Raw genomic sequence first — 27,267 nt, forward strand, 5'->3', positions numbered from 1 at the left:
TCATGTGCACTCACTCCACACTCAACCAACATGGAGATAGACATAAAGAGACGCTGTACACACAATCACACTCCCCAAGCGTACTCTACAAACCAACAGTTCTTACTGTGAGACAAATAATAAAAGACGCACAACAAATAATCAGTTACTCACGGGAGAGAGTAGATTACTCAAATGCTGAAACAACAGCAATGTAAAGCCTGACATTCACAGAAAACATTCATCAAGTGCCCATCAACTACTCCTGTACTCTGTTGATGTTCTCCTTCATTAGAAACAAACTGTGCACCTTTACTGTCAGAAAAAAGCAAAGAATAGATCTAATGTGTCATGATGGCATTATTTCATCTTTTTAGCAGCAGCACTCCCTGACCTGCACGTTAAAATGTAAAAGTTTGCTTTGCATGTTGAGCTGATCTTGTTTGATGGAGGTGACTAGGCTGAAGTCTGATGTAACCTGAGCAGGGTTAGCTTAAGTCAGGTCATGCCGAGGTCATCAGCTGGTCATATGAGAGGTCAGAAGTCAGGTTGGTGTGCATTGGTTGTGGCTGCTAGACGCACTGCCAGACACAGTAATCCAGACAACAGCTGAGCACTGTTACCGCTACTTTATTAAGGTCAGCCTCGATGAAGCAGTCGGGGATTTTTTCCTTACTTATTTTGAACGCCTCCTTTTCTCATAATGAAACACAAATAGCTCAGGGTGTAAAATAAACATGCTCAGACCTGCCATGACTGTTTCATAGAGTTAACAGTGAATTTTGTTGTATCAAGATGGCTTTGATTCTTAAAATTTAGCTTTTTTTTATCATGAAAGAAATGTATTTATTTCTAATATGTAGCTGCTCAACATGTAACATTTGACATGCTGAAATACAAAATCTGCACTGTGTGTTTTAAAGCAGCATTAAATGATTTTGAGCCACTTGGAGGAAATTGAAGAAAATGTAAAACAAAACTCTGACACATTATGTTCTTTTAATGTTGGCATGATGTACATGTTAGTTAGCATTTGTGTTTACATGTATAGAGAAGCACTACAGCATGGTTAGGACCGTTTTCCTTCTCCTTTTAGCTCTGGTGTTAATCTCCAACAATATCTGTATTCATTAGTAGAAACACAACTTTAGGTTTCTAGCTGGTAACTTTATTTTTCTGCAAAATTAAAAGGATAAACACATTTTATGAGAGTGGAGTGGTCATCAAATCAAAACAACATGCTAAAAGATAATAAAAAAGTTCTGTAGAGCTGGAGGAAGCTGCAGGGCTCTCGCTATGAGGTCCCTATTTCAGAATTTACAGTATTTTATCAACTGTAAATTGTATTAGTCCATAATTCCCAGAACTTCCTGGTAAAGAAGAATTTATTTATTCACATCTAACAAAATATTTGGTTTTGTTAATGAGGTAAATGTGTGTGCAGGGCCAATAATGAACAGCCACGGTCAGCCAATTAGACCCATGCTCTCTTGTCTTGAGAGCCGTCGTTACGACACTGCCGGATTGGTGTTGTTGCTCTGGGGTTCGTTGGTGATCCCTTGTCTGTTTGAGAGAACAGTGGAGGTTTTAAGTGGTGCTGAGGGGCAAAGTGAGATGACACTGAAGTGCTTGTTGGTGACCGAGGCATCACCTCTTTGCCATCTGTATTTTCTGGCCTCTTGTCATTAGCTGCACTAGTTCTAACCGTGGTCCCAACACTCGCCTTCGTTTGAAAAAGTCCACTATTTGGCACAACTCCATCAGCAGGTTTTTCATCTCTGAGGCCATTCACCTTTGAGCTTCCACTTGGGCTGGATCGTCTGGTTAAAAGAATATCAGTGTCTTCTGTCACAGTTGCCACTCTAAACATGCTGTTTTGCTCTCTATTACTTATCTCCTCCATCAGCATCTCCTTCTTCCTCCTCCACCTCAGCATTGCTTTCACAGAGTTCACCAAATCAACCAAACTTAACAGGACTGATAAAAACGCAACGCAGAGCATGAAGTTGAGCATTAAGTTCTTTTCTGTTGGTCTGGATATGTAGCATTCAACTCCAGATGTGCAGGGAGCCTCATAACAGAGGAAACTCTTAGGAATCGACAAACCAAAGAGAAAGAACTGGGCTGCGCTAAAAATAGCTTCTAGAAGAATTCGTAGAATTATAACTACAAAGTAAGCGCCGTAGAAGCGTGGCGCTCCCACGCATGACCTCCCAAGTGGGAGGTCATGAAGCATGGCTTTATGCGAGGACGACTCTCTCGAGGATTCTGAATTCTCGCTGCAAGGCGAGCCTCCTCGACTCCTGCCCCAGTAGAAACCTCCAAAATAGGGACATGACAAAACTTTGTGCATGATGTAGGTGGCAAACATCAAATGGGGAAGACCGAGAAGAGTAAGGTGGAAGAGCCAGAGACGGAGGACAGAGACGGGAGCAAATAGATCAAAGCACACGTTAGAGCAGCCTGGCTGCATGGTGTTACAGTTAAATCTGTCCTGTTCGTCACTAAAGAGCGTGAAGCCGGCCAGGAGGAGGACAAGCAGACGGAAAACCAACATCAGTATCCACCAGGTTTTGCCTGTAATGGAGATGGTGAATATGTCTGAATATGTGCTACCAAATCTTTTCAATGCCTAATAAGAAGCTGTATTTTTTTTTAAGTAAAGTTAAATACAGCTAAATAAGCATATAATGCATTAATGTTAGTAATTTAAAAATAATAGCAACAGTAAATTGTCACAGGAAATCCTTGTGTCGTGTTAGAGTGATAAATCATTATAAAGCACCCGCTTATACACAAATAATTCATGAAAACGTTTTAATGATTTCACTCGTTAATTTGAATATTCTGCCACACAGACTTACCAATAAAGGACACATTTTGATTTATAGTGATGAAGAATATCTCTTTTGCCCCCATCATCCTCATTCAACGCCTCTTTTAAACTGGCAAGTCCGACTTCTGATGATGTTTCGAGGTGATGTCCCCCGAGTTGCTCTCTCCTTTAACTTGCTTCTAAAATCACAATGCTGATCGTCAGCGCTCCCCACTAAACACACTGACCTCTAACGCGCTGATAGTGCCTCTTACCCTGTCTGCAGAGCACAGGACCTGCGGAGAGAGCTATTCTTACCGTGCTGCCATCAAAGCATTGTTGGGATGTCTAGGTACAAGTCAACTTTACTGGAAACTGGCCGTCACACTCAGACATGGCCAGGTTTGTTATCTGTTAATCATCCGCTAAAGTGAAACAGGCAGTCACACCACAAAATAATTAATTTGATACTAATTAGATAACACCAGAAGCATAATTACAACATGACCATAAAAACATAAAAAATAATTAAAGGACAACGACTTATCAAACGAGAATATTTTGTTTTAATTAAAAACACAAATCAGTCACATCCATAAATAACTTAAATTTAACCTGTTTCAGTTTTTGAACTCTTTACACACTGTACAAAGTTAATTTCCAAAATAACTACACTATATTTCTATATTTTACTGCTTTAGCGTTGAGACACTGAGGTGAAAAGAAACATGGAAAAATTCATATCTTGCCCAAATGAGAAAAACCAAATTACAAAACAAAGTTTTTAAAGGTGAGTGGAAATTTAAAGATTAAGCAGTAGTACTAGCTTGTCATGATTAAACACAGGGATTCAAGACACCCTTTATCAAGGACACGTTGTTGATGATCAAAGACTACCAATCATACATAACTAGTAGATAAGACCTGTGTTTACTTTGCTTCTAATAAAAAAAAATATTTTGGGGTATGAGAGAAGAACTTTGTGGGATTTGAGGCATTAGATATTTGTGAAGTTGCAGTCATACAATTAATACACTTTTCTTTGGTTCATATTGTTATTTAGTTGCGTGCTATCTTACTAACATGTCCTGTGAAAACTTGTATAACTACAAAAATGACCTCATCAAACACAAGGAAAACAGCTCTCTTTTTTGGCTTACCCCTATATTTGAGGAACTTTGGGTTTCACAGGGTTTGAGAAGTTGCAAAACAGAAACCCTTTAACCCAGACATGTCAGCAAGTCCTTCAAGCATCCATCCAAGAACATGTTAATACTGTAATAAAGACAGTAGCCAGGGTAGGATACACTGAGCATGAAGCTCATGAGACCGGGGCTTTTTACCAGATTTTCCAGATGAACAGTAAATGTGATATATACAGTCAGTAATGCTATAATACTGAACATATATAAACATAGGAATGTTGGGTAGCCTCCTCACATCTGCAATAGATCAGCATCCAGTGGTCAGTGCACTTGTCAGACCAGTTATGTCATTCTCTTTGTTTGAAGTTAGACATTAAATTTTACTTGACTATAAAACATTTTGTTAAGTAGCAACAGCACATTTGAGTTTGACAGTAAATGGATATTGTTTTGTTAAATAAATGTTCAGTACAAAACAACTTTCCATCTTTTCACCTATCTTTTCTCTTTTTTTTCCCATTCAGCCAGTAACAAAAATTACTGTGTATAATTTGACTATAACGTCTATAAAGACGGTTCACTGCAAGAAATGTGGATTATTTGGGATGATAGGAAAAATTTTCTCTGAAACATGTGTTGCAGATACTTTTTCGAAGTAATGTTAACACGTAAGGTAACATGTAACTTCGTCCAGTCCTACCCTGGACTGGCAGCCTTTTTCTGCAACACCTCAAATGACCACTAGATGTCAGCAGAGGGTCGTGCTGTCTCCTGCTTTTGAATTGGTGGAGTCATGCTACTGAAGGAAAACCTGGTGATTTTTGCTATACTGATACATCTATAGGGATACTTTAAATGTATTCTAGCCCTTTCTTTCTATGGTGTTTATTTCATTATCTAATCTCATTTATCCTCCCAATAACTGAAATGAGGAGCATTACAGTCAATCGACATATCAACCAGACTACCTGAGCATAAAGAAGTACACTAGAACTGTAAACCTTGAATATTTCCAGAGAAGAAATCTTTATTATTCTTACTCCCATCAAAGAAATAAATAACCAGTAGAAAGTCCTGTGCTACACTACTAATTGCCAAACACAGTTGAAAATTTTGAAAAGTACTTAGAAAATAAATAAATAATACGCAGGGTTATCTGAAAGACAGGTTATTTAGAATCTCTGAAGCTAGTTAAAACCGAGAGATTTGTCTGGACAAAACCAGAAAGCCGAACTGAGACTTTTTACACTGAGACAGGTTGACAATGCCATGTCCTCAAAAGTTTCAGACCTTTGTCTTGTCCTGGATTTCCTTTATACTCCAAAACTAGAGTTGTCTCCGAATGTCTTTGAATGGTTGACGTGGCAACCAGTAACTCCCTTCCCTCTCACAGTACAAAAATATCGAGGCACTATGAAGGCATTAAGTTAAAGTAGAAACACGTCTTGTTCGCTTAAACTGTAGTTTGCGATTCTTGACTCCAGGTCCATTGGATGGTGCCAGGTTACACTCGCTGTTCCAGAATGTAGCTTTGCATCCTGGGTCCATGCACACTGACACACTTCCACTGAGCACAAACACACGTTTTCTCCTTCAGGCAGCGTCTGTAGCACGATGTCACTCTTCACTATATGACAGCATATTAGTGGTTAAGAGAGGATTGCAGGAACCCATCGGATCCCGCATAGATTGTCCATGCTCGCCGAGCGCTTCCTGGCAGCTTTCCGCACGTCTTTGTACTTGTCATCACATAGCCTGGAGATGGCCTGCAAAAAGGGCATAAAGGAATTTTAAGATATCGTTGTCATTTGGCTGCGTGCAGGGCTTTAATGTGATTGTAGCATTAACATTTTAGTTTCTAGAAAACTTTTCAAATCTTGTTTAAAAGTAAATAGTGCAATTTGACGCCCCTTTACACATTTTCAATACACCGGAAGATCTGTAAAGGTAATTGTCCTATCCTGCTAAACTGGTTTTCTTCTTCCCCTCGGCCTCTTAAAAGAGAGTTTTTCCTTCCTGCTGTTGCCCAGTACTTTGCTCGTAGACGGTCGTCTGATTATTGGGATTTTCTCTGTATTGTTGTGGAGTCTTTACCTTACAAAATAAAGCACCTTGGCGCTATACAAACAAAATTGAAAGCCCAATCAGCAATTAGTTGCCCTGATCAGTCAGTGACACCTCCGACATGCACAGTCTCTTACAGCCAGCAGGCTCTACAGGAGCAAAGTCTCTCCACGCTACATAATTGGTTCTTTTTAGTTAACTAGTTTTAATAAATGCAGTACTTGACTTATCCCTTTAGTTCCCTTCTCTATGTTGCTAACCCTGAGAAATAATGGTGGCAATCGGGCAAAGCTGAATTGTTACAATCTGGAACAATTTATAACTCCTATATTTATTGGCTTTGAGTTTCTTTATTTTCATCGATTACTAATCAAGGGGAAAATGTAGTAATTTGATGGATAGAAAAGAAAGAAAAAAAAATTCGGATGGAAACCTTAACGGTGACGTCTCACCTCCAGTTTTTGAGCTTTCTCCCTGCTGAGCGGCTCCAGGGGGAAGCTGAGGTTGTTCGACTCTGAGAGAGATCGCAGGTCAAAGTAGTACTTGGCGTAGACGCTGGACGGCACGTTGATGTTGAACTGCAGCAGCTCCAGAAACTGTCGCTCCAATTCGTTCCTGGTCGCATGATCATACAATTTCTGTGTCAGTGCACTCCCCCAGTGACTTTTTAAAGATGTTTTCTTTGTGATATCAAGAAGAAAAAACAGCTCCTTGAAATCACAAATCATCTTTCAAAGTTCAAAGTTAGATGTTGTTGAGTCTTTCATTCCCTTTATGTATTTGTTTGAAACCTTGAGGATTTAAATCTATGACTTGATGAAGAAGCTTATCACACCAACTCTCATGAGCATCGTTCCGGTTTTTCTCGGGCTGCTTGTCGTTTTCTTTTCTGTCTATTTTTAAATTTTGACCCAGTCCCCAACCTACTCCGAATTCAAACCTTAAACCTTGAATAAAATCCTAAATTTCAAAACCATTCCCATCCTTAATGCTAATCACTCACATGTCCTCTACTGTGATGTCCTTGAGAATCTGACAGTAGTCGACATTCCAGACAGCTTGATCATCCCAGACTTTGGAAGCCAGCAGGATAGCACCCAGAACGATCCTCTTCCAGTTTCCTGGACAGATGTCAATCTCTGCATAGGTCAGGAGCCTCTCCAGATAAACCTGCACAATCACATGGATAAAGACTGAAAACTAGATAGAAAATTAAAGCAGCAGATAATCATTAACATGGAAAAAACAGTTTACTAACAGAACCTGATTTGATCTAACTAATAGTGTCGGGAGTTAAACGACTGTTTGGTTTTTTTTCCCCTGTATGACAAACTACATTCATCACTGATCTCTCAGAGCCCACAATAGTCACATGCATCACAGTAGTTATGATGCATAGTCTCATCAACAATTTGCACACATGCCTGGGTTGTCGGAACATATCAGGCTGCAATTTCCCAGGGGCCTAAACACAAATTGTGTGCGCACAACTGAAAGGTCCATCTTATCTCACCTTAGGGGGGCAAAGTGTCATGAAGATACCTTTTTTTTGTATGCATTATTTAATGGCAATACACAAATAAATAAGCCTCACCAGTGTGACAATTGCACACTCAGCAGTGAGCTGAGCAGCACTGAACAGTGTCCTGACAAAACGGTAAATCTGCTTCTGCTCCGGATCGTGTTGATTGTAGTCCGGTGGAACCTCTGATTTCTGGATAAATGAAGGGAAGCAGAGATTGGATAAAAGAAGAACAACCATCAGGGAAAGTGAGAAAAGTGGATGATGGTGGATGACAATTTTGCGAGGAAGAAGAAAAGCCAAAACAGAGAGTATGGTGACAAAGACAACAAGGCATAAAGAAAAGTGCGCAAGTGAAAATGAAGCAACAGACGGTGAGAGCAAAAATAAAGGGTTTAAAATGGGAGAGAAAAAAATCTTAACACACAGAACCAGAGTCTACCAAGGTGCATTAAAAATACAACAGAACATCTGACACAGGTTTGCCAAAACGAGCAGCAGGATAGTCAACAGATTTAAAAATGAAATCGTTTATATTACCGAGAGAGGGTGAAGCCTCTCATCAAAGATATCTAATAGCGTCCCACCGTCTGCATCTCTGAAAAGGAATAAAACATTTATTTTTCCCCTCTTCTATCCATCCACTTTCTCAAACACTCATCCAATCCAGGGTCAAAGAGCCTGGAGCCTATTCCAGTTCTCACAGAGCGAAAGGCAGGGTACGCTTCAGTGTGCTAGCCACAGTGAGCTACTACCGTAGCAAAAACGGAGATGTTCACAAACTGTAAATGCCATGGAGTTTTGGGTAAAGAGATGCATATTAACTATTTTAAAGTAGACTATTATGGCTACGTTATGGATAAAGATCACTGCAACTGAAACAGTTTCAAGAAGAGTCTGAACAGTTTGAAGCTTCCTTAAATCCAAAAACACAGATCACTGTCACAGAAGTATACACTCGTCAAGGTCCTGCCGTTTGTCATTGCGTGGGGTTTGGAATTCTTTACGTGTTATTCTGGGACTTGAAGTTTAGATTTCTGTTTTGGTTTCCAGATTTTGTTTAGCAACGTCCTTATTTTTTCCCTCCTGAATTAGTTTGTTCTTAGTTATTCTTTAGTGTCGTGTTTCGTGCATTCTTGTTTCAGTTCTAGAAGTTCTTCATCCTGTTTTATTCTGATAACTCTTATTTCTTGCATCTCTCACATTGAATCCTTCAACAGTCCAGACACCCTTGACACTGTGAGAAGATTAAACATAAGTACAGACTTCAAACTGTGCTGAATTATAGATGTAATGTTGTGCATTCATCATAAAAAGCTTAAAAAAGACAAAGAGAAGCACAAATAAACCATCCAGAATAGGCAGCAGTTCTGCCTTTAGATTTTGGGATAAACTGAATATATTGTCCTTGATATCAGATGCCCAGATATTAACTGGCAGTCTTTAGGTAACATGAGAATCCTTACCTGTTTTTTATATGGTAGTATATTGCCAATGCTACACTGTAGACAGAAAGAAATGTTTATAATAATATCAGAAAAGCATGTAGGTTTAAAAAAAAATACAAATGTTTCCTTCCTGGTGTTACAACCATTTGATGGTGTATTTGAGGTTGGGCTGGCTGACTGTGTTGTCATCCAGGAAGATGGTGGAGCAGGAGCTGTATTTGCGCCTCAAAGTTCCGTGCTACAAATACACAAACACACACACAAACAAAAGACTGTTATTAGAATTCACATGTTTTGGTGTCATCTATAGCATGCAAGGGTAATGTGCACAAAAAGAATAAAGAAGAAGAAAAAATATCATGTTTCAATTTTTGCAGTGAAGCAGAAAAATCTGTGCACTCACATTATTGATGAAGAGACTCTTTCTTTTCTCCCGCACTGTAAAAATAAATAGAAGACATTCAACATCTGTAATTTTTCCTAAAATGCCAGAAGGAAAAAAAAGCCAAACACAAAGCCCACCAAATGTAAAACACTGTAAAACACACTAAACACTATTAGCAAAGTGTTAATAGCAGCTAGCAAAAAAGGTTGCAATAAATTGCTGAGAAAAGACAGTTAAAGGAAGTGTTAAAGGGTAAAAGTAAAGAGTGAGCTGCGACACAGAGGCGGAAATGTGCAGTTTTGCCACTAGATGGAGACAAAGTTACACTACTCACCAGTCCTGTATGCTACCTCTGGAAAAAAAGAGGAAGCAACAGCCTTATTTCTTTGCATGAGAGTCACTGATTCATTTAAAGAAACAAATGGCATACATTGTAGGGCAAAGCAAAACGTCCTCGTAAATGATCATCAAACAAACATTTCTAATGTCACCATGTTAATGCCTAAATATTCTAATATGGTTTGGGTTCTGATAACAGTGAGGGCATCCCTGAGGGTCGTGAGATACATCTAAGGGGTCAAAATAAATCCTTACAAAAGAGGAAATCTCTGATAAAGTCATTTATTGTTGCTTTTTGTCTCACTTGTGTCACACATTTTGGCTTTTCTCTGGGAACAGTGTCAGCACTTCAAGTACTAAAATAAGTACCTGAGGCAAAAAGATCACTCTTTAAGTAAACTTCTAGTGCAAAAGCAATCTGTCATAAACAGCTGAAGAACTTGTCCAACATTTTTATGCTCATAAGCCAAGTACTATGAATTTTAAACAGAATACAGAGCTGTGCAGTCATGAGCCATCACTCATTTCTTAATATTTTGCTTTCAAGGAGACAGATGTGTAATTCTTTTAAAGTGGCCTCAGGCAATAGTTTTCCAGTCCTTCTAAAGGTCTTTTTTCTTGTCTTTAGACACTGGCTGCTGTGTTGTCGCTCATTTTTAGTTCAGCCTTTGTATAATGATGATTTTCTGTATAAACCAGTTTTAAATTGTATCTGTAGGCACATTGTTAGTAGCAGTCTGTTACAAAAACGCATAATTTGTTCTCATTTTAGGTGAAACTAAGAAACACGCCGTAATAAAACTGTAGTGTTGCACTAACAAGCAGGGGCGTAATTTTCAGGGGGGTTATGCCCCCCCCCCCCAATAATCAGACCCAACCAATGTAACCCCCTCAATAAAATTATGAACTATCTTGCATAAATAGGCTGTTGATTTTCTTTACTCATTTCAGGTATTACCAGCAAAATAGTTGCATGTTTAATCATCTGGGAATTTACCCAGATTTATTTATTTATTTAGACAGAGATCTTGACCCCCCCCAATGTTCAGCACAAAGTTATGCCCATGCCAACAAGGTCATTCCCAAAAAGAGGAAAAGGGGCAATGACAAATGGACAACAAACATAACAAAAGGCAGCCAATATCCAAAGATGCCTTTTGTAATATCCTTCAGGGAACTTGGGTTCCACTTAACACCACTTAAAGAGAGTTTAGGCTGTGCTGAAGAATAAAGGTGGTCAAATATTCAAACATTGGCTTTCAAGCACACTGAATAGCACAAACTCTGTTTTTGTCTTACATCCTGTATTTCAATGTGAATTTGCACGTTTCAGTAAAATGCTGCATGTCGTTTGCATTTTTCTAACTAAATATTAAGAAATGAGGTGTTGGTTGAGACTTGGTTGAGGCTCAGTCCTGTATTAAAGGATAGAGCTAGTGTTGCATCATATTTTTAGTACAAGAGATAATATGAAAAGACCAAAAGCAAACAGAGTTAAAAACAAATTGCAAACACTGCTTTTATATTTGGAGCATTTCTGGATAATAAAACAGCTCAGAGGCACAAAGGCTTACATCACTCTGTGACTACATGAGCAATATCAGCAAGTATAATTTATTTAACACTGATGTCTTTAGGGGATTCTTTGACTTCAGAAAAGAAAGCTATAAAAGCACAATTTTTTTTTTTGTTTAAAGCCATAAAAAAGATGGAGTTTGTTTCTAAATGTTGCAGATATTAAGCAATGATTATATTTTAAAAAAAACTCACATCTCACATCATTTTATTCCTTCTTTGTTTGGAGGAGGAACATTAATCAAATGTCACTTGGATGTTCTCTACATGAACAAGTTCATACGCTTCGTACAAAAAGAAATTCAATCCAATATAAAATATTAAAAAGCAATAAAAAGCAAGCATCTATAGTTGTTTCTGAAATTCCAGCAACAACAACAATCTCATGCTGGGACGTTAATGGATCTTAGTAACACTTTCTCTCTATATGTGCAAGCCTTCCCCAACAGGAAGCTAAAAGTCTTAATGCAACAGCACAAATTCAGCTGGCTGCAAACATTTACGTGTCCAGACTTTTTCCCCACACCCTCTTTATTGTGACTGCATTTGAGCAACTTGCAGTGCTGATAACAGGAAGTGCAGCGTGTCAAGCTAACGTCAATAAAGCCAAAACTGTGTTCTGAAATATACAACACTATCTGTATGTTTTTTGCAAACTGTGCTTTCTAAATGTTGGGTTTTTGTCTTGTTGTATATAATTACATCAAAACTAAACACTGGAAACCTGTTACGTGTCTTTCAGCTCCTCCCTTTATGGATCATCACAGCAGATCTTCTGTCTCTGTCTCACATTGTCCTAACATTGCTCCTTGTCACACAAACCCTCTACATGTCCTCCTTCAGTACATCTATCAATGTTCTCTGTGGCCTTCCTCGTCTCTTTTTTGTCTGGCATCTCCACATTCATCGTCCTTGGAAATCATAATACGTTCAGCTCCACCTCCTGTCTTCTTGCCGTCATCTCCAAACCATACATCGTAGGTCTCACTTCCATCTTGTATTTCTTTCCTTTCACTTTTGTTGCTGTCTTTCTGTCATAAATCACCTCTGAAACTCATCTCCACTCATCTCCACCCTCCCTGCAGACTCTTCTTCACCTCTCTTGTGCACTTTCTGTTGCTTTGGATGTTTGACCCCAGGTATTTGAACACATCTACCTTCAATAACAACTGACTTTCAAACCTCTTCTCTCCACTGGATACCTCCACCTCTCCAGGCTCTCTTCCACTTGATCCTGACTCTCACTAAAGATCACAATGTTGTCTGTGAACATCATAGTCCACGGAGACTCCCGACTAACCCTCATCTGTCAACCTGTCCATAACAATTGAGACAAAAAGGGACTCGCAGCCAATTCCTAATTGAATCCCACGCCCACCTTGAACCCATCTGTCATTGCTATCATACACCTCACCACTGTCTTGCTGCCTGACTTCTTCATGCAGTACCACAGATTGTCTCTTGGCATCCTATCATATGCTTCCTCTAGATCTATAAAAAGACACAATGCAACTCTTTCTGACCTTCTCTATATTTCTTTCTCAAGTGAGTATCAAATGTGATTAAATTATTTAATTACCAGAACCGAAAACCCTAATAAACAGACAAATTTCCTGTTATGTGAAATTCTATGAAACCAAGCCACTCACCGTCATTCTGTGATTTGCTGAGGAATATTGTGCTCGCCCGTGGATGGTCTGATGGATTGTACTCCATGTTCAACTCTGTCAAAAACAAAGAGCAAAGAATATGTACGCCTTCCTGAAATATCAAAGATGAGCAAAAAAAACCAAAAAATACGACAGTAGAAAAAACACAATGTTTTTCGGTGCAGCATTCACACATGCTCCAGACATATGTTGTGTTTAATTTGCACAAATGCTAAACCAAGGCTACTACTTTTAGCGGATTCACAATGGGGTCCCGCAGCAGGTAGCCCTGCATATTTCACGTTGTAGATTTCTATGCAGGACGCCCTTCATGAGGCAAACCCCAAAAGGATGTGTGTCTCCTCCCAGGAGGGATCTTTTGCTTGTTAGTCAAATGTGTGATCTACTACATTACCAAGTTTAACCAACTTTGGTGTATAAACTGATATTATTATCAATATATTAGCATGCAAATACTTACATGTTATAGGACTATAGATGCCTACAGATGCCTAATACTGCAAATGAAATTAAACTAAAAGGCTGCTCAGAGAGCACTCGCTCCTCCAAGCTCATATTTTGCATTTTTAAATGAATTGTAATATTTTCTCCCTCTGTCCACGTTTCACCTCCTTGCCAAAATTCTGGCAATCAGCCGTGCACCATTGGCCGACAAGCAGTCATCACTATAACACACCTCTGGTCGGGCTCCTTTTTTATAGTGGCAGAGAAACCAGCAAATAAGAAGACTCGCTCATAAAGGATGACTAGTTTAGTCTGATTTAAATCACAGGCGTTACTCTTGTAAGTCTGTGTGCGGTTTTTGTTTTGTTTTTTGTTCCTCTACTCTAATAAATCCGGGCATGAATCATTCCCATCCAGAGCTAATCTGGATTGCATCATGGCCTAAAGGCATGGGCCAGCGAGGCATTTGTGCACGCATATTATACAGCAGAAGGACTCAGAACAGATGCCAAAAAATCCTTTCATGCCTTGTTCGTTGCCGATAACATCAGCTACTCTGACAACAGAGAGCACAGTTGTTATGAGTGAGAAGCTTTCTCTCTTCAGCGAGCGATCATTTCCACACCCAGCACATCTAAAAACAAATCCCGGCATTCGAAATCACGTGCGTATCAATCATGTGCATAAATATTTGAGAGTAATTGAAGTCAGATGACAAAATTGAATAAGCAACACCAAAAATGATACGGGTACAGCATCTGCTATTATTCACTTAACTCGTAACTACAAATCCTGTAGTGTCCTGCAACAAATTAGAAACATTTTATGAGCCTGTTTTTGGTGATGTCAGCTTTTAAACATTCCCGGCATGCAGTCTCCTACAATACGACAGGAAAAGCCCCAGATTGAAATCCAGACTATTTGATTATAATGCAGACAGCAAGAGGGACACATGGTTGATCATCTGTCCCAGCCCCAGCAACTGCTGGACTACAAATGACTGCTGGTAAATTAAAATGAGAACAAAACAGCTGTGACACTGCATAACAATTACAGTAACAAATTAAATTGCTTGAATAGTTTTGTACAGGGAGAAACAACGTTCACTTATTACAGCAGTTCTGCAAAACAGCAAAGACTTTGACAAACACCTCCTGTTGTGTGCAATAAAATAAAAAGTAAAAATAGTTAAGATGCAGGTAGGATTTACTAGAAGCCTGTTATATAAGTCTGCTTAGTTTAAGCTTTTTCTGTCCATAAAGTAACAACTGAAGTTCAAATGAACTCTAGTCTTAGGCCAAAAAAACAGCATTGATGAACTGGTTGATGCCGAAAGGTTAGGCTAATCAACGATTCATTTTATTCATGTATTCCAGAATAATATTAATCAAATTAGGCATCTCGTAATTAGTTCGGGCTGTGCTGCCGTTTCCCCTGCTGCTTTCTTACAATATACAGCTGCACATGTGATTTGGTCTCGCCAAAAGCCTCTGAAATCCACCAGGGTGAATGGACCCAGCTTGGATTAGATTTGTGTCAAGTTAGCACCTTATGTAACAGTAGTCAGGAGCAGTTTAAATGGTAGCTTAACTGGTTTTCAATTTGTCTGAAACTTAAAAGAAAGCATGCCAAGAAAGCACAAGGGTGCAAAAATATATATATATATAAACTTTATCCCAGTGAAAACTGACACGGGACAAAAAAACACATTAAAACATAAAAAAAGAAAGAAAAGCGTGTTTGTGTATTTGAGAGTGGGTGGATGAGGCTTGTAGTAAGAAAGAGTAGGAAAGCATTAAGTAGCAGTCCTTTCACAATATATTTTAGTCAGGCCATGATGCATGAGAGCTGTAGTTTGACTTTTCGCTCACTTTGACCTGTTCCCAGTATGTCAACGTCATACTGCCATTTCTATAAAGATCAGACTTAGCAATTTATTTATTGCAATTTATTACTATTAGGCACACACACACACACACACACACACACACACACACACACACACACACACACACACACACACACACACACACACACCTACCTTTGTATCACGGTGGAGTGATTTCTCAAATGTACCACTGCTGTGTCAAATATATGATGCATGCGTCAGTTTGAGTCTTCCAGTCACACACAGCTAACTCTGCTTTTTACTGCATAGAGAACAATGGTGGAGCCACAGTCAAGAATCTTTCCAGGAAACCAGTAGGCCTGGGGCAAGGCCACATTAGTCAGCAGGACTATAAAATATAGCAAAGAAAATCTATCCATCCATCTTCTTCTGCTTTTCCAATTCAGGGTCGATGGGAGGCTGGAGCCTATCCCAGCTGCAGTAGGGTGAGAGGCAGACTGGTGTCCAGCCTTACACAGGGCTGACACAGAGAGACAACCGCTTTCACTTTTCTAGTTGTTTCTGTGGTTCAAAGATGATGTAACATTAAACATTGTTGGTCTCACAAGGTCCTTGAAGTGTTTTTTGACTAGCAGAAGCACTTCTGAATCAATCTCACAGGACCTCTAGGTCCCTCTAGGCCAACTTGCTGGATTTCCCGGGGTGTACAGTAGCTGGTGTCATGTGTTGACACATGATATTCACCACCTCAAGTAAACTTAACGGAGAGTTGTGGTCTGCTTTGGCACACCGAAACAGGAGGAGCTCAGCTAACCTATCAGCTGGCAAACTTACCTGTCTGTCTCACTACTCTTACATAATGAATTAAAAACAGGCACCATGCTTTTAACAGGCCAGTCCACTACTGCACTACACTGTTTCCAACACTGTGTCTGTTTTGCTACTTTTTAAACCTTATGGAGGAAAATTTATTGCAAAAAGTATTAATGCATCAATTTTTGTAGAAGTACGTGTTATATTTGGAGTATTGAATGTGGCAGCCTCAGCAACAATGAACTGCTGTTTTGTTTTAAGGACACATTAATGCTAATAATTTCTCCAATTCTGCTCTTTAAGTCCAACAAATTTCTATCTAATAGCCAAAAGCTCAGGCAAAACAAAAATCTTCTGGTCCTTTTCATCCATTCAAGGTAAATATTTATTTTTTATGCCTTTAATAATGTTAGTTTTACCACTGAATCTAGATGCTAAGGGTTACTGTTTAGGGTTACTGCTCATAAACTGAAACTTATAGGTCCTTCCATATAAAAACGAATTTATTAAATGTTCAGACAAGTTAAGATTGGCTGTTTGTTTTTTTATTAATTGAAATCTTATTGGACGACTTTCAGTTTTAAATAATAAATTGAGTTCTTCTTGTGAAGCACATTCTGATGTTTATCTTGAAAGTTACTTCACACATTCATTTTGACTTATTTTACTTTACTTCTTATCTGTATTGCGGCATTTAAGCTTCACCCATGACTTATTATCTTATGACCATGTCTACACTAAGAGCAGCTTTGCCTCTGTTAACTTTAGAGCCTGCCTGAGCAGGATCTAAAGTTCACTGTTATGAATGTGATGCCACTGTTATTGTTGGAGTCTGTGGTAGCATGAAAACTCACTCGCTCCCATGCAGAGAGTAATTCTGGTCACTGTTCAGTCATGTGTATTCTGTTTTTTCCTCTTAGCAGCGTTGTCTAAATTCATGTACTGTACATGAATGTGTTTAATAATAAATAAATGCTGAGGTGAAATCGCTTTCTGAAGGACCTTACCCACATTTCAAACAGCAGAGCAAGGGATTTCTGAGTACCAGCATCTCAGGAAACATTTCGCACACTGCCAAACTCTGCATCAAGTAGAGTATGAAGTTTCCTACACACCTGCTCTTCATCAGATAATGAAACACAGAGCGGCGCCATGTTGAATAAACTGTGATAGGTCATATGACCGCGACCAGTGATAATAATATTCAAACAGAACCACGTATTACATTGGAAAAATAGTTAATAAATGAATCATCTGCGAGTAATACATATTGTCTTTGCATGAGTTATGAGACTAACTAGAAAAACAAAAAGGAAACTTATAAGAACAAGTACGTGAAGAATTACATCTCGACAAATCCAGAAACGATATATATAATGCCTGAGACAATATCTAACAGTATAATCTTTGGTACACCTGAATAGACATGTTTTAAACCTACTCAGCCAATTAATGTGATCTATGATGGTGCTGACCATCTTTATCAGGCCTTTTCATTGCGTGGTGAAGAGAGGGCACTCTTAAAATGTCCAACACCAGCAAATGCATTAAATTCAAAAGATTAGAGTTCTGCAGTGTGTGAGCAGTTTATTCTTTTCTATGTTAGTTTTCTTTTTTTTGGTCCTTTTTTCATTTTTTTGGTTTTGTTTTAGGACAGGACTTGCACACACACATGGCTTCATATTCCCAGGAGAGAAAGGGGGGGGGGGCTCCCTGGGAAAGCACTGATAAGCTTAAGCATAAGCACACACACAAACGTATACACATACAATCACATCAGTTATGCTATAGGGACTACTATGGACAAAAGTCATAAAGTAAGATTTATTGGAGATAAATGATCTGACTTTCAGGAGTGGGACCACACCTCCAAACACGCCCCTTCCGGGTCTTATCTAATCTACAGGATGGGCCATTTATATGGATACACCGTAATAACATGGGAATGGTTGGTGATATTAAAGTCCTGTTTGTGGCACATTAGTATATGTGAGGGGGCAAACTCCTCAAATGGGTGGTGACCATGGTGGCCATTTAGAAGTCGGCCATCTTGGATACAACTTTTGTTTTTTCAATAGGAAGAGGGCCATGTGACACATCAAACTTATTGATAATGTCACAAGAAAAACAATGGTGTGCTTGGTTTCAACGTAACTTTATTCTTTTATGAGTTATTTACAAGTTTCTGACCACTTATAAAATGCGTTCAATGTGCTGCCCATTGTGTTGGATTGTCAATGCAACCCTCTTCTCCCACTCTTCACACACTGATAGCAACACCGCAGGAGAAATGCCAGAGGCATCCAATATCCGTAGTTTCAGGTGCTGCACATCTCGTATCTTCACACCATAGACAATTGCCTTCAGATGACCCCAAAGATAAAAGTCTAAGGGGGTCAGATCGGGAGACCTTGTGGGCCATTCAACTGGCCCACGACGACCAATCCACTTTCCAGGAAACTGTTCATCTAGGAATGCTCAGACCTGGCACCAACCATTCCCATTTTATTACGGTGTATCCATATAAATGGCCCACCCTGTACATATGACCCCCAGTTCTACAAGCTCCTGGTTCTCGTTTTCATGTCCCACCCTTGCTCCCCTTTTTTCAATTCTTTCACTTCTTCACTTCTCGTTAGCACATCGAGGCTTTCCCCAAACGGCAGCTCAATTCTTGATTAAGCCATTCGCCTTTAAAACGCTGGCAATCCTAAAATAAGGATGTGGGCCCAGCTAGTAAATTAAATTTTGAACTTTTTTTTACCATTTTAGGATTCTCATTCGCAGACAACGGTGCATCATTACACTCCCAGTGGTGAGTGTTTAAATTCACTGCAATCTCCTTACCAAAAGTAAAATGAATAAATAAAACCAGTGCTAATCACACCTTCATTGTACGGTACACCTCGATCTGTATTTCATGACATGCTGGGTTAACGAGAGATTCGTCAAGAAGCTATGCACGAAGCAGTGAGCTTAACCTTATTTTCAGCTTCTTGTAGCATCAATCGCACATTCAGGCCAAGATATCACAGACTGAACCTAAACATATTGGCATATTGCTTCATCGTAACACTTTTATTTATTCCCTCCTTTAATAATGACCAAATTCTATAAGTACTAGTTTGGGAAATGAGTTACAGCAAGAAAGATAAAACCATTATAAGTAAACGTGTCATGGAAGACTTGGCAGAATTTGAAGGGGATCGGTCACAAGGTAAAATCAGGTGGCATGTCAGTTTGAAAGTGCTTTTGATTCTGATTAGCTTTATAGTCAAGAGTTGACAGCTTCCTCTAAGTCCTCATTAATTTAAATGAGACTGTCTTTTAGGAGTTTTCTGCCTCAGCAGCTCAAAGCAAGCAGACCTTTTTGAAGTGATAATTAGTGGGATGAGGTGGTCTTGATGTGTAGTGGCAGACAAATTGCTCTCATTACTAGTCAGCAAGCCAAACAAGTACTTTCTCCTTCAAAGCGACCCTGAATGGACTTTTTTTCTCCAAAGGAAGAATAAGGGTGCCTAGTAATCTTTTTCTTTGTTTTAGAATATTTTAACTCCTTTATCTGAGTCGTTTCAGCTCTGCAAACATGTTGAGCTGAGCCAGTCATATGTCCCTGGGGAAACACATGACTGCTAGTGCCGTAAAAGTAGTAATGCTTCTTGATGTGGAAAGAAGTGGATATATTGAATGTTGTGCCACTTCAGCAATATTCTGTAATGTTACTTTTCTTACTGTTTTTTTTTTTAAATTTTGTTACACAATTTCAAGAGAAAATAGAAATAAAACATCTGAAAACTCTCATTTGTTTTCATCTCTTTATCTACTTTTTTTGCATTGCAGTGTTTTACAGCACTGTTTGTCAGAGTCGTCACCACGTTGTTTCCAGATCCTGGGTTCTCTCTGACGTCCATCGAGTCCTCTTATTGTCAAGAATTAATCCTGATTTCTACACACAGAAGTCAGATGACATTTCCCAAAGCAAAAGAAGAAAAAAAATGACATTCAGATAAAAATTATAACTCAACTTTTCAAACGTAATTTCCATTTGGTAAATTTATATCTATTTATACACCTTTTTGCATTGCATGTGCTTTATAGCAGAACTGGCTGCTAAAAGCACTAAAAATCTGTTTCCTGGCTAAGTTTCATTTACTGATGGCACACCCATGTCTACATCAATAAAACAAATAAGTCCTCTTCCTCTTATGAGAAAGCTTCACAGGGCAAAATGTGCTGTTTGTTTAGGCTGCTGTGAGCACATGAGGAGCAGCTGATTTGGTTTTTTTAAGGATGTGTGGTAATAATGAGACACTTAATTAAAGATGTGGGTGTATTCGTTTTCCTGAGTCCAGTTTATCTTGTTGTTGTTGTTGCCCTGTACCCTTCCCACACTAACTAACCACTTGATCAGTCATCTTTCTCCACAGTTGCTCCATTCTAGACATCAGTGCAAGTATACACTCACCCAACACTTTATTAGGTACACGTTGATAGTACTAGACTGGAGTTTGCCTTCAGAGCTATTTCTTTGTGGCATAGATTCAAAAAGTTGCTGGAAGCATTTTAAACTGATTTTTGGTCCATGACATGACGCAGCTGTCATACTGTTGCTGCAGATTGGCTGCATATCCATGATCCTGGATCCTGTTCCACCGCATCCTAAAGGCTCTATATTGGATTAAACTCCGGTAACAGTGGAGGACATCTGAGCAAAGTGAACTCATTGTCGTGTTCAAGAAACCAGTTTGAGTATATCATCTCATCTTTCCTCTTCTTTATGAGAATAATCTTCGTGTGTCTCATTTGACTGCTCTGGTTTATTATCAGCTGACTTAACTTTACCTTTTTTAATGTTACACCTCACTACTGGCTTAAAATGAAGTTAAAATTGAAATCATGTCTTGCCTGTCTGTGTAGCTTTTTGCCCACGCACGGGCGATCAGGGGTAGCTCGTTAACGGAGATTTGCCGTGTTGTGGCGTTAACGTCATTTCAGATTAACGCTGACAGCACTAGTGGGAACACAATGAATATGACTGCACCTTTACACTGACATCATCCTAGTGCAAAGACAAGTGGAAGCAGACAAAAACAACAAGCACGCATGCTACAAACTTTACCCGAGTCATTTAGACAGCCGTTAGCACAGGATTCTCCTTATGGGGACCTGATATGTTTAATATGCTGCTGAGAATATAACCCAGAAGAAGCAGATAGTATAGCTTTTATTTTGGAAAGAGACATTTCTCTGTAATAAACTCTCTTTTCCAAAGATGAGAGATTTCTCGATCAGATAGATTTTTTTTATTACTTTGTTGTTTCAGCAACATTAAATTTAAAAACTGTACTTTTGTGCTAAAATATATATTTATAATTTTAATAAATGACAAATTAAAAAGGCATGAACATTTTTTTGTATCGAAAAAATATCGAACCGTGACACCAAAGTATCGAACCGAACCGTGAATTTTGTGTATCGTTGCACCCTAAAAAAAATAAAATATAATAATAATAATAATAATAATATATATGTATATATTATTATTATTATTATTTTATTTTTGTTTCCTTCCACCCCCCATACAAATATAAGCATGTGAGTTGATGTGTGATGCCTTACAGGAACAGAAAGACTTGTTTTAATAGAGAAACACAGACAGCTTTGTCAAAGAAAGGCAGATCACGTGACAGCTTTGTCTCTCATTCTCACTTTCTTTATCTTTACCCTCCAGGACTGGTGTCTCACTATACATGCAGAATGTTTTCACAGCACAAACCACATGTCAGTTTCTCAACATTTTAGCTTCTATTTCAGGCTTTAAGCCAGCTTTATCCCTCGTGAGATCACAACAGCTAAAAAAGTACAAATGTGAAGGAGCATTGGGCCAGTTCAGCGTGAATAAGATAAAAAGCAGCAATAATCAGTGTCATTTGACAAGCTCATCTTTAAAACTGGTGTTATGAAAGTAGGTTCCTAACCAGTGTAAGGAGAACTGCACCAAAATAAATGCATCCTTGCATGTCAAAATAGCAACAAGTGAAATTCTCCTTTGCTGTCTTTTGTGAAACTAGCTAGCGGCTTAGTTTAAGACAGCATTCAAGGTCCCAGGTTAGTGAAATGATGGTGTTATGTAGTGAAGCGTTTATCTGTCATTATAAACAGAGCATGCTGGGAGGTCACTTCAGGACTCTAACACTAAAATCCCCCAAGTGACATAATAGCCCACACTGACTCAGACACAACTGTTTAAGGTTGAGGCACTGGAAAAACATCAGTCAAGCTATCAAGATATTTTAATCAAACTGAATTTCCAAGAAGGGCATCTGGTCGTTTCACGCCAACTCACCTAGTTCATGTCATAGGGAAAGAATTACGTGAGGACTTTATTCAGTTAATAGACCAAGCACAATCATACATCTCTACTTCAAATACTTTTTTGAACATTTTTTAATACTTTGGAGATAATTTATAAGACCTTCCAGTTCTATGATTATATGTCTTCCTGCACTATAGGCTGTTTGTTCTCATTTGGTGACCACTGAGCCCCTCATCCAGCTTCAACAATCCCAGCACGCTTCCCCTTCAGACCCTCTGTTCATCACTGAGTCGCCACCACGTCGTTTCCAGACTCTGGGTCCTCTCTCACATCCATCTAGTTCTCTTATTGTCTAGGATTTCTCCTGATCGCTACACACAGAAGTCAGACGCAATTTCCTCCGAGCAAAAAAGAAAAATCTGAATTCAGATAAAATTATTACTCAACAAACATGATTTTCGTATTAGTTGTTCTTCTCCAGATTCCTCGAAACCAAAGTGATTTGAAACAACTCAGGCTGAACTATGCCTGCCAAAGCCTGTCGGAGAAAGAGCTCAAACACTGTATAATAATGGTTTTCTCTTGATTATCTTGTTTTCATAATCAGAGGAAACCATAATTGCAACTGGGCTTAAATTTAATTACAGTTATGGTTTCCTACCATAATAACAAACTCAAGATAGAAACATTACACGTAATCTCCTCTGTGAGATTATTTCAATAAATTAATTTTATTTACTGTTACTAAAAATCTTCTCTGATAAGATTACTATGCAGGGGAACATGGTGATCTTTTCTTATCTATCTCTAACAGTTTGCATAAACAAAACTTCTAATTCCCTTCTAAGCAGCTTGAAAGCCTCTGATGAAAACCACTGCACATCCTCAGATAACCTCTGTGCACCAAAACAACATTTTCTCATTTCTGTGAACTTTGAATTCAAGCACAACTAACTTTTTGCTCAGTAGGAAGAATAATCGGTCAAGGGCTTTAAAAATTGAGACATTCTATCAGCCTGCTAAAGTCATAGGAAAACAGCCACAAGCATGGATGACAGCATTGCTGGTTGTTTGTAAGTCAGCTGAGAGAAACAACAACTGGAAAAAAAAGCACATTTCTCCAACAACATCAGAGCATTTCGAGCTTCATTCAGATGTATCAAGAATCAAGGGATAGTAGTTAGTTCATGGCCAAATGATCCGTCAGATCCAACATTAAATTAAACACCAAAGAAAATCTGCTGCTTTGACAAAGACAACGCGATCTTACGATGTTACGATGAGCTCTGGGAAAATGGTGATAACAATTTTTCTGTTTTAATTAAAAATTAAAACGATAACTGACCCTGACCTCCCTACATGTACTCCCATTTAATACTGCAAAGTCAGCCCATTCACTAAAGAGGCACGCGATGATTTGAAAGCAGCATGTCGTGCTCTAAATTGAGGCGTTAATTCTTGGCAATCAACTGTCCCTTGAGGCTTCTTGTATCTGCTCTGACACAGGCTCACAGCTGCCTCTTTTTTGGGAAGGGACGAAGACTTCTTTCTTTTTTTCTGATGTTGCAGATTCTAATGAAGCCCACTAATCTGTCTGTGAATTCATAACAGTCCGAACACATTAGACACGCTCCGGTTTCAATCACCGCACCGCTGAGACAGACGGCCTCTCACCGCGAGTAATCTTTATCCTCACCAGAAATGACAGTCGACTCTGAATCTTCATCATGGCTCTTTTCTTTCTCTGTTAGAAAGAGCATCTGCCTCCACGCTCAGACAATTATGCATCCGATTAAAGCAATGGTCCAAAACATATTGGGGGGGAGATTTCCACTTCTCCATGCAATGTTTTCAGTGATCTTAAAGCCGCCTTGTCACAGATACTGAAGATATATTATCAACATTACCCTGCTGTAATGCAAAGCACTCAAGTCAGTAGTCTCCACAAATACCATGCAGAACATAAGTTGAATCTTTACAAGAGGAAGTGACATCGCTGATCAATAAAAGGCAGGTCTCTCACCATGCTGACTCAGTGTGAATAATGAAGGTCAATAGGCTTCCTATAGCAAAATATGTAAGGGAATATGGCTCCAAATGTTTTTAATTCACGTGCACTCAGATTTTAGATTTAAGACAACAGACACGGTTCTTCTAATGTGCTGCTGAGATGTTTCTTCTTTCGGGTTGTTTTCTGCTCTTCTTGAGCTTTGCAGTTATGCAAAGATTTGGCAAAAGAAATCAACACATCTAAAACAAGATTAGATCGGCAGGTGAGAATAATTTCCTCTTTTCCCGCCTCACATGATAACCCGTACGAAGTGTTCCTGGGCGAAGATCCTTTATCAGCACAGAACTGTAAACATGGCAAAGAGGAAAGATGATGCTATCAGATGTGTCAGGGCTGTCCAGCAAGTAGTGACAAAATGTATGACTAAGAATGAGCACCTACTATGAATGTGGGACTTCTTTAAAAAGCACAGATAATGAGGCTGTATCCTGTATAACATGAATGCAGTTAATGTGGAAGAGGATTCAGAACTCTTTGATGAGCAGGTCAAATAAATTAAAAGTGACTAAAGGGGGAAAAAATAGGTCAAATGCATCTGTAAACATGGAAATTCGACCTCTTTACGTGACCCAAAGCAAATCAGGTGAAAACTACAGAGCAGATACAGGATTAAATACAGCTTAATTTGTGCACCAGATAAGTTAGCAGCCCTTGTCCCTGTGTGGCTATGCTTTGTTAGACTCCATATTTGAATCTATAGTGGTTGATGTTATGAGAATCTTCCTAAGCCAGAGTGAAAAGGTTACAACTCATCTGACAGACACTGTCTTGTAATACAGTGTCTAACAGTTTCAATAAAACAATGATTAATTAAACAGTTTCAAATAATCTTGCCAGGGACATAGTTTGTACAGGGGGGGGGTGATTTTGTACAGTTTTTGAGAAAAACCATTTATATGAAATGGTTTGCTGTTGGATGGAAATAGGCAGCCCATTTAGTAGCCACTTTCCAGCGTGAATGGGTCAATTGTAATGCATATTAGCATGTGTCAGTGGAGGGGGCTGCGTACCATGCTTGCAAAACAAAGACCGGCACAAAGACGCCTGCCCTCACGGACAGGATGTTCTCTGCAGCTCCATATCTCTCTGCAGTGCCACATGAGAATGAGAATGCACACAGATCCATGCATGTGCCCGGCTGTACTGAAGGTTGACATGTCTCTGCAGTCAACTCAGTATTTTTTGACACATGAGTAGTGCGAGCAGAGGTGGATATGTGAAAGCTACAGATTCATTTTTCAAGATTTGAAAATGGGTGTGACGTGTTTTTTATTATGTTGTTTTGAGGGTCCTTTTTGCCTTTAGACTAAGCAGAGTCACCAGAATAGAAAAGGCTCAAAACTTTCCCACAGGAATAATAAAACATTTTCATTATAACTTATTTTCATTAGTTTACTGCACCTAACTGGTACATTTGAATGTTTCACTCCATGTTATTATTAGCTGCATTTCATTTATACATACGTGTAATTAGCTTCAATTAGGCTGTTTGTTTAATTCCAAAAATTTATACCAGCCATAAACTTTTATCTTTTATCGTCATGCAATGTTGGCACCTTAAAGGGTTTTTTGTTTGTTTGTTTTGTTTTTACCGTCAACGTTCTCCCTGTCGCTGATGTGCTGCAGGTTGCATCCCGTCTCCTCCCTACTCATATCCGACTCCTGGTGGTACGACTCCAGCCTCGAGTGGGCATTTCTGCGGAGCTTGGGGCTCCCAGACACGCAGCAAGAGGTCGTGCTCCCCATCTTTACCCGTTCACTGCGCGTACAGGCAGGAGCTGTGCATATAATCTATCCTTTCCGTTTGAAACGGAAGCTGAAACGACCCCACCGAGCCGGTGAGCGTAGATCACGAGAGCGCACTTGAAGCATCCATCGTAGCGCCCACAGATGCTGTCAGTCTTTGGTGTCCACGGTGAGGCTGTCACGGGAGATAAAGATGACACTTCTCTAGAAGCCAGAGTAAATAACGGGCCGACCTACCACCGCTACCACAGGAATAGTACAACCCGGAGTATCCCGTGCAGCACCGCTGATGATGTGAGCGACGACGGGCGCACGGTGATGTGTGGATCGGTGTTGAGGCTGGCTGTCAGCGCGATACAGCGACGGGGAGGGTGTAAATCCCGAGAAAAGGTTCCGGTTCAAGTGGGTGGATACAAATGAGACAGCAAGAGAGAGGCTAAGGGGCGAGAGAGCTGATTTAATGATTTATTATTGTTAATTAATGATGGTATTTAATCCCTAATGTCGAAAGGTCCATTTATCTGCGTCTGTCTTTAATTTATTAATCCACCATTAAATAGATGGATCCATCTTTAAGAAGCAAATAGACATTTGCAGGTTTTTACAGAAATGCTGTGTAAATGAGGTGTTACACGATGGTTTGTGCCTATGTGTTAATTTTAAAGAGAAATTGTCTTATTGTGACAGAATAATGCTAAATCTTTGTTATTGTAGACCAGGTTAAATGAGGCCAAGTTCAATGATCAGATGAAAACAAGCATTTTATAATCATTACACTCATAAACTGTTTTGTCGTTAAAACCTTTGAAGTTCGTGTTTTCCCAGCTCTGTGAAGCATCGGGCTATTTTGAATAAGCACAAGCGAACAATTAAAACAATTACATTTTAAAAAAAATCGTGTGTGGGTGGCTGGGAGTGAGGAGCGTGGGTGGTAGTGTTGAAATAGGGTCATCTGCTGGCCAACTCCTGGCAATGCAGGACTATATGATACAAAAAAATCTTAAGATTGTCAGCAGTCAAAGCACAATAAGACACACTCATGACCAGAGATGGGCAGTAACGCGTTATTGTAATCCGATTACTTTT

General features: G+C 39.2%; 2 protein-coding genes across 3 annotated transcripts; both read right to left on the reverse strand.

Moving 5' to 3' along the window:
• Nucleotides 1-1,349: 1,349 nt before the first annotated feature.
• Nucleotides 1,350-3,815, reverse strand: LOC121814214 (gap junction delta-4 protein-like). Its single transcript, XM_042219037.1, has 2 exons — nt 2,844-3,815; nt 1,350-2,556 (listed from the first exon to the last, which is right to left on the reverse strand). The coding sequence occupies exons 1-2, from the start codon at nt 2,905-2,907 to the stop codon at nt 1,454-1,456; spliced, it is 1,167 nt and encodes a 388-aa protein (XP_042074971.1). The 5' UTR covers nt 2,908-3,815; the 3' UTR covers nt 1,350-1,453.
• Nucleotides 3,816-3,948: 133 nt separating this feature from the next.
• LOC102308758 (cyclin-Y) lies at nt 3,949-26,569 on the reverse strand. 2 transcript variants are annotated; one of them, XR_006054193.1, is made up of 12 exons: nt 26,028-26,569; nt 12,922-12,996; nt 9,693-9,710; nt 9,377-9,411; nt 9,117-9,211; nt 8,992-9,027; nt 8,066-8,123; nt 7,598-7,717; nt 7,007-7,173; nt 6,456-6,618; nt 5,502-5,705; nt 3,949-5,461 (listed from the first exon to the last, which is right to left on the reverse strand). XR_006054193.1 is itself a non-coding variant. In XM_014332311.2 (11 exons), the coding sequence occupies exons 1-11, from the start codon at nt 26,179-26,181 to the stop codon at nt 5,589-5,591; spliced, it is 1,038 nt and encodes a 345-aa protein (XP_014187797.1). In that variant the 5' UTR covers nt 26,182-26,569; the 3' UTR covers nt 3,949-5,588. The 2 variants fall into 2 exon arrangements, 1 of the variants encoding a protein (XP_014187797.1); XM_014332311.2 differs by having other exon boundaries at nt 3,949-5,705.
• Between the last annotated feature and the right edge of the window lie 698 nt (nt 26,570-27,267).

This window comes from Haplochromis burtoni, unplaced genomic scaffold (genome assembly GCF_018398535.1).
Source record: "Haplochromis burtoni strain Fernald_Lab_line unplaced genomic scaffold, NCSU_Asbu1 Contig_27, whole genome shotgun sequence".
Classification (NCBI taxonomy): domain Eukaryota; kingdom Metazoa; phylum Chordata; class Actinopteri; order Cichliformes; family Cichlidae; genus Haplochromis; species Haplochromis burtoni.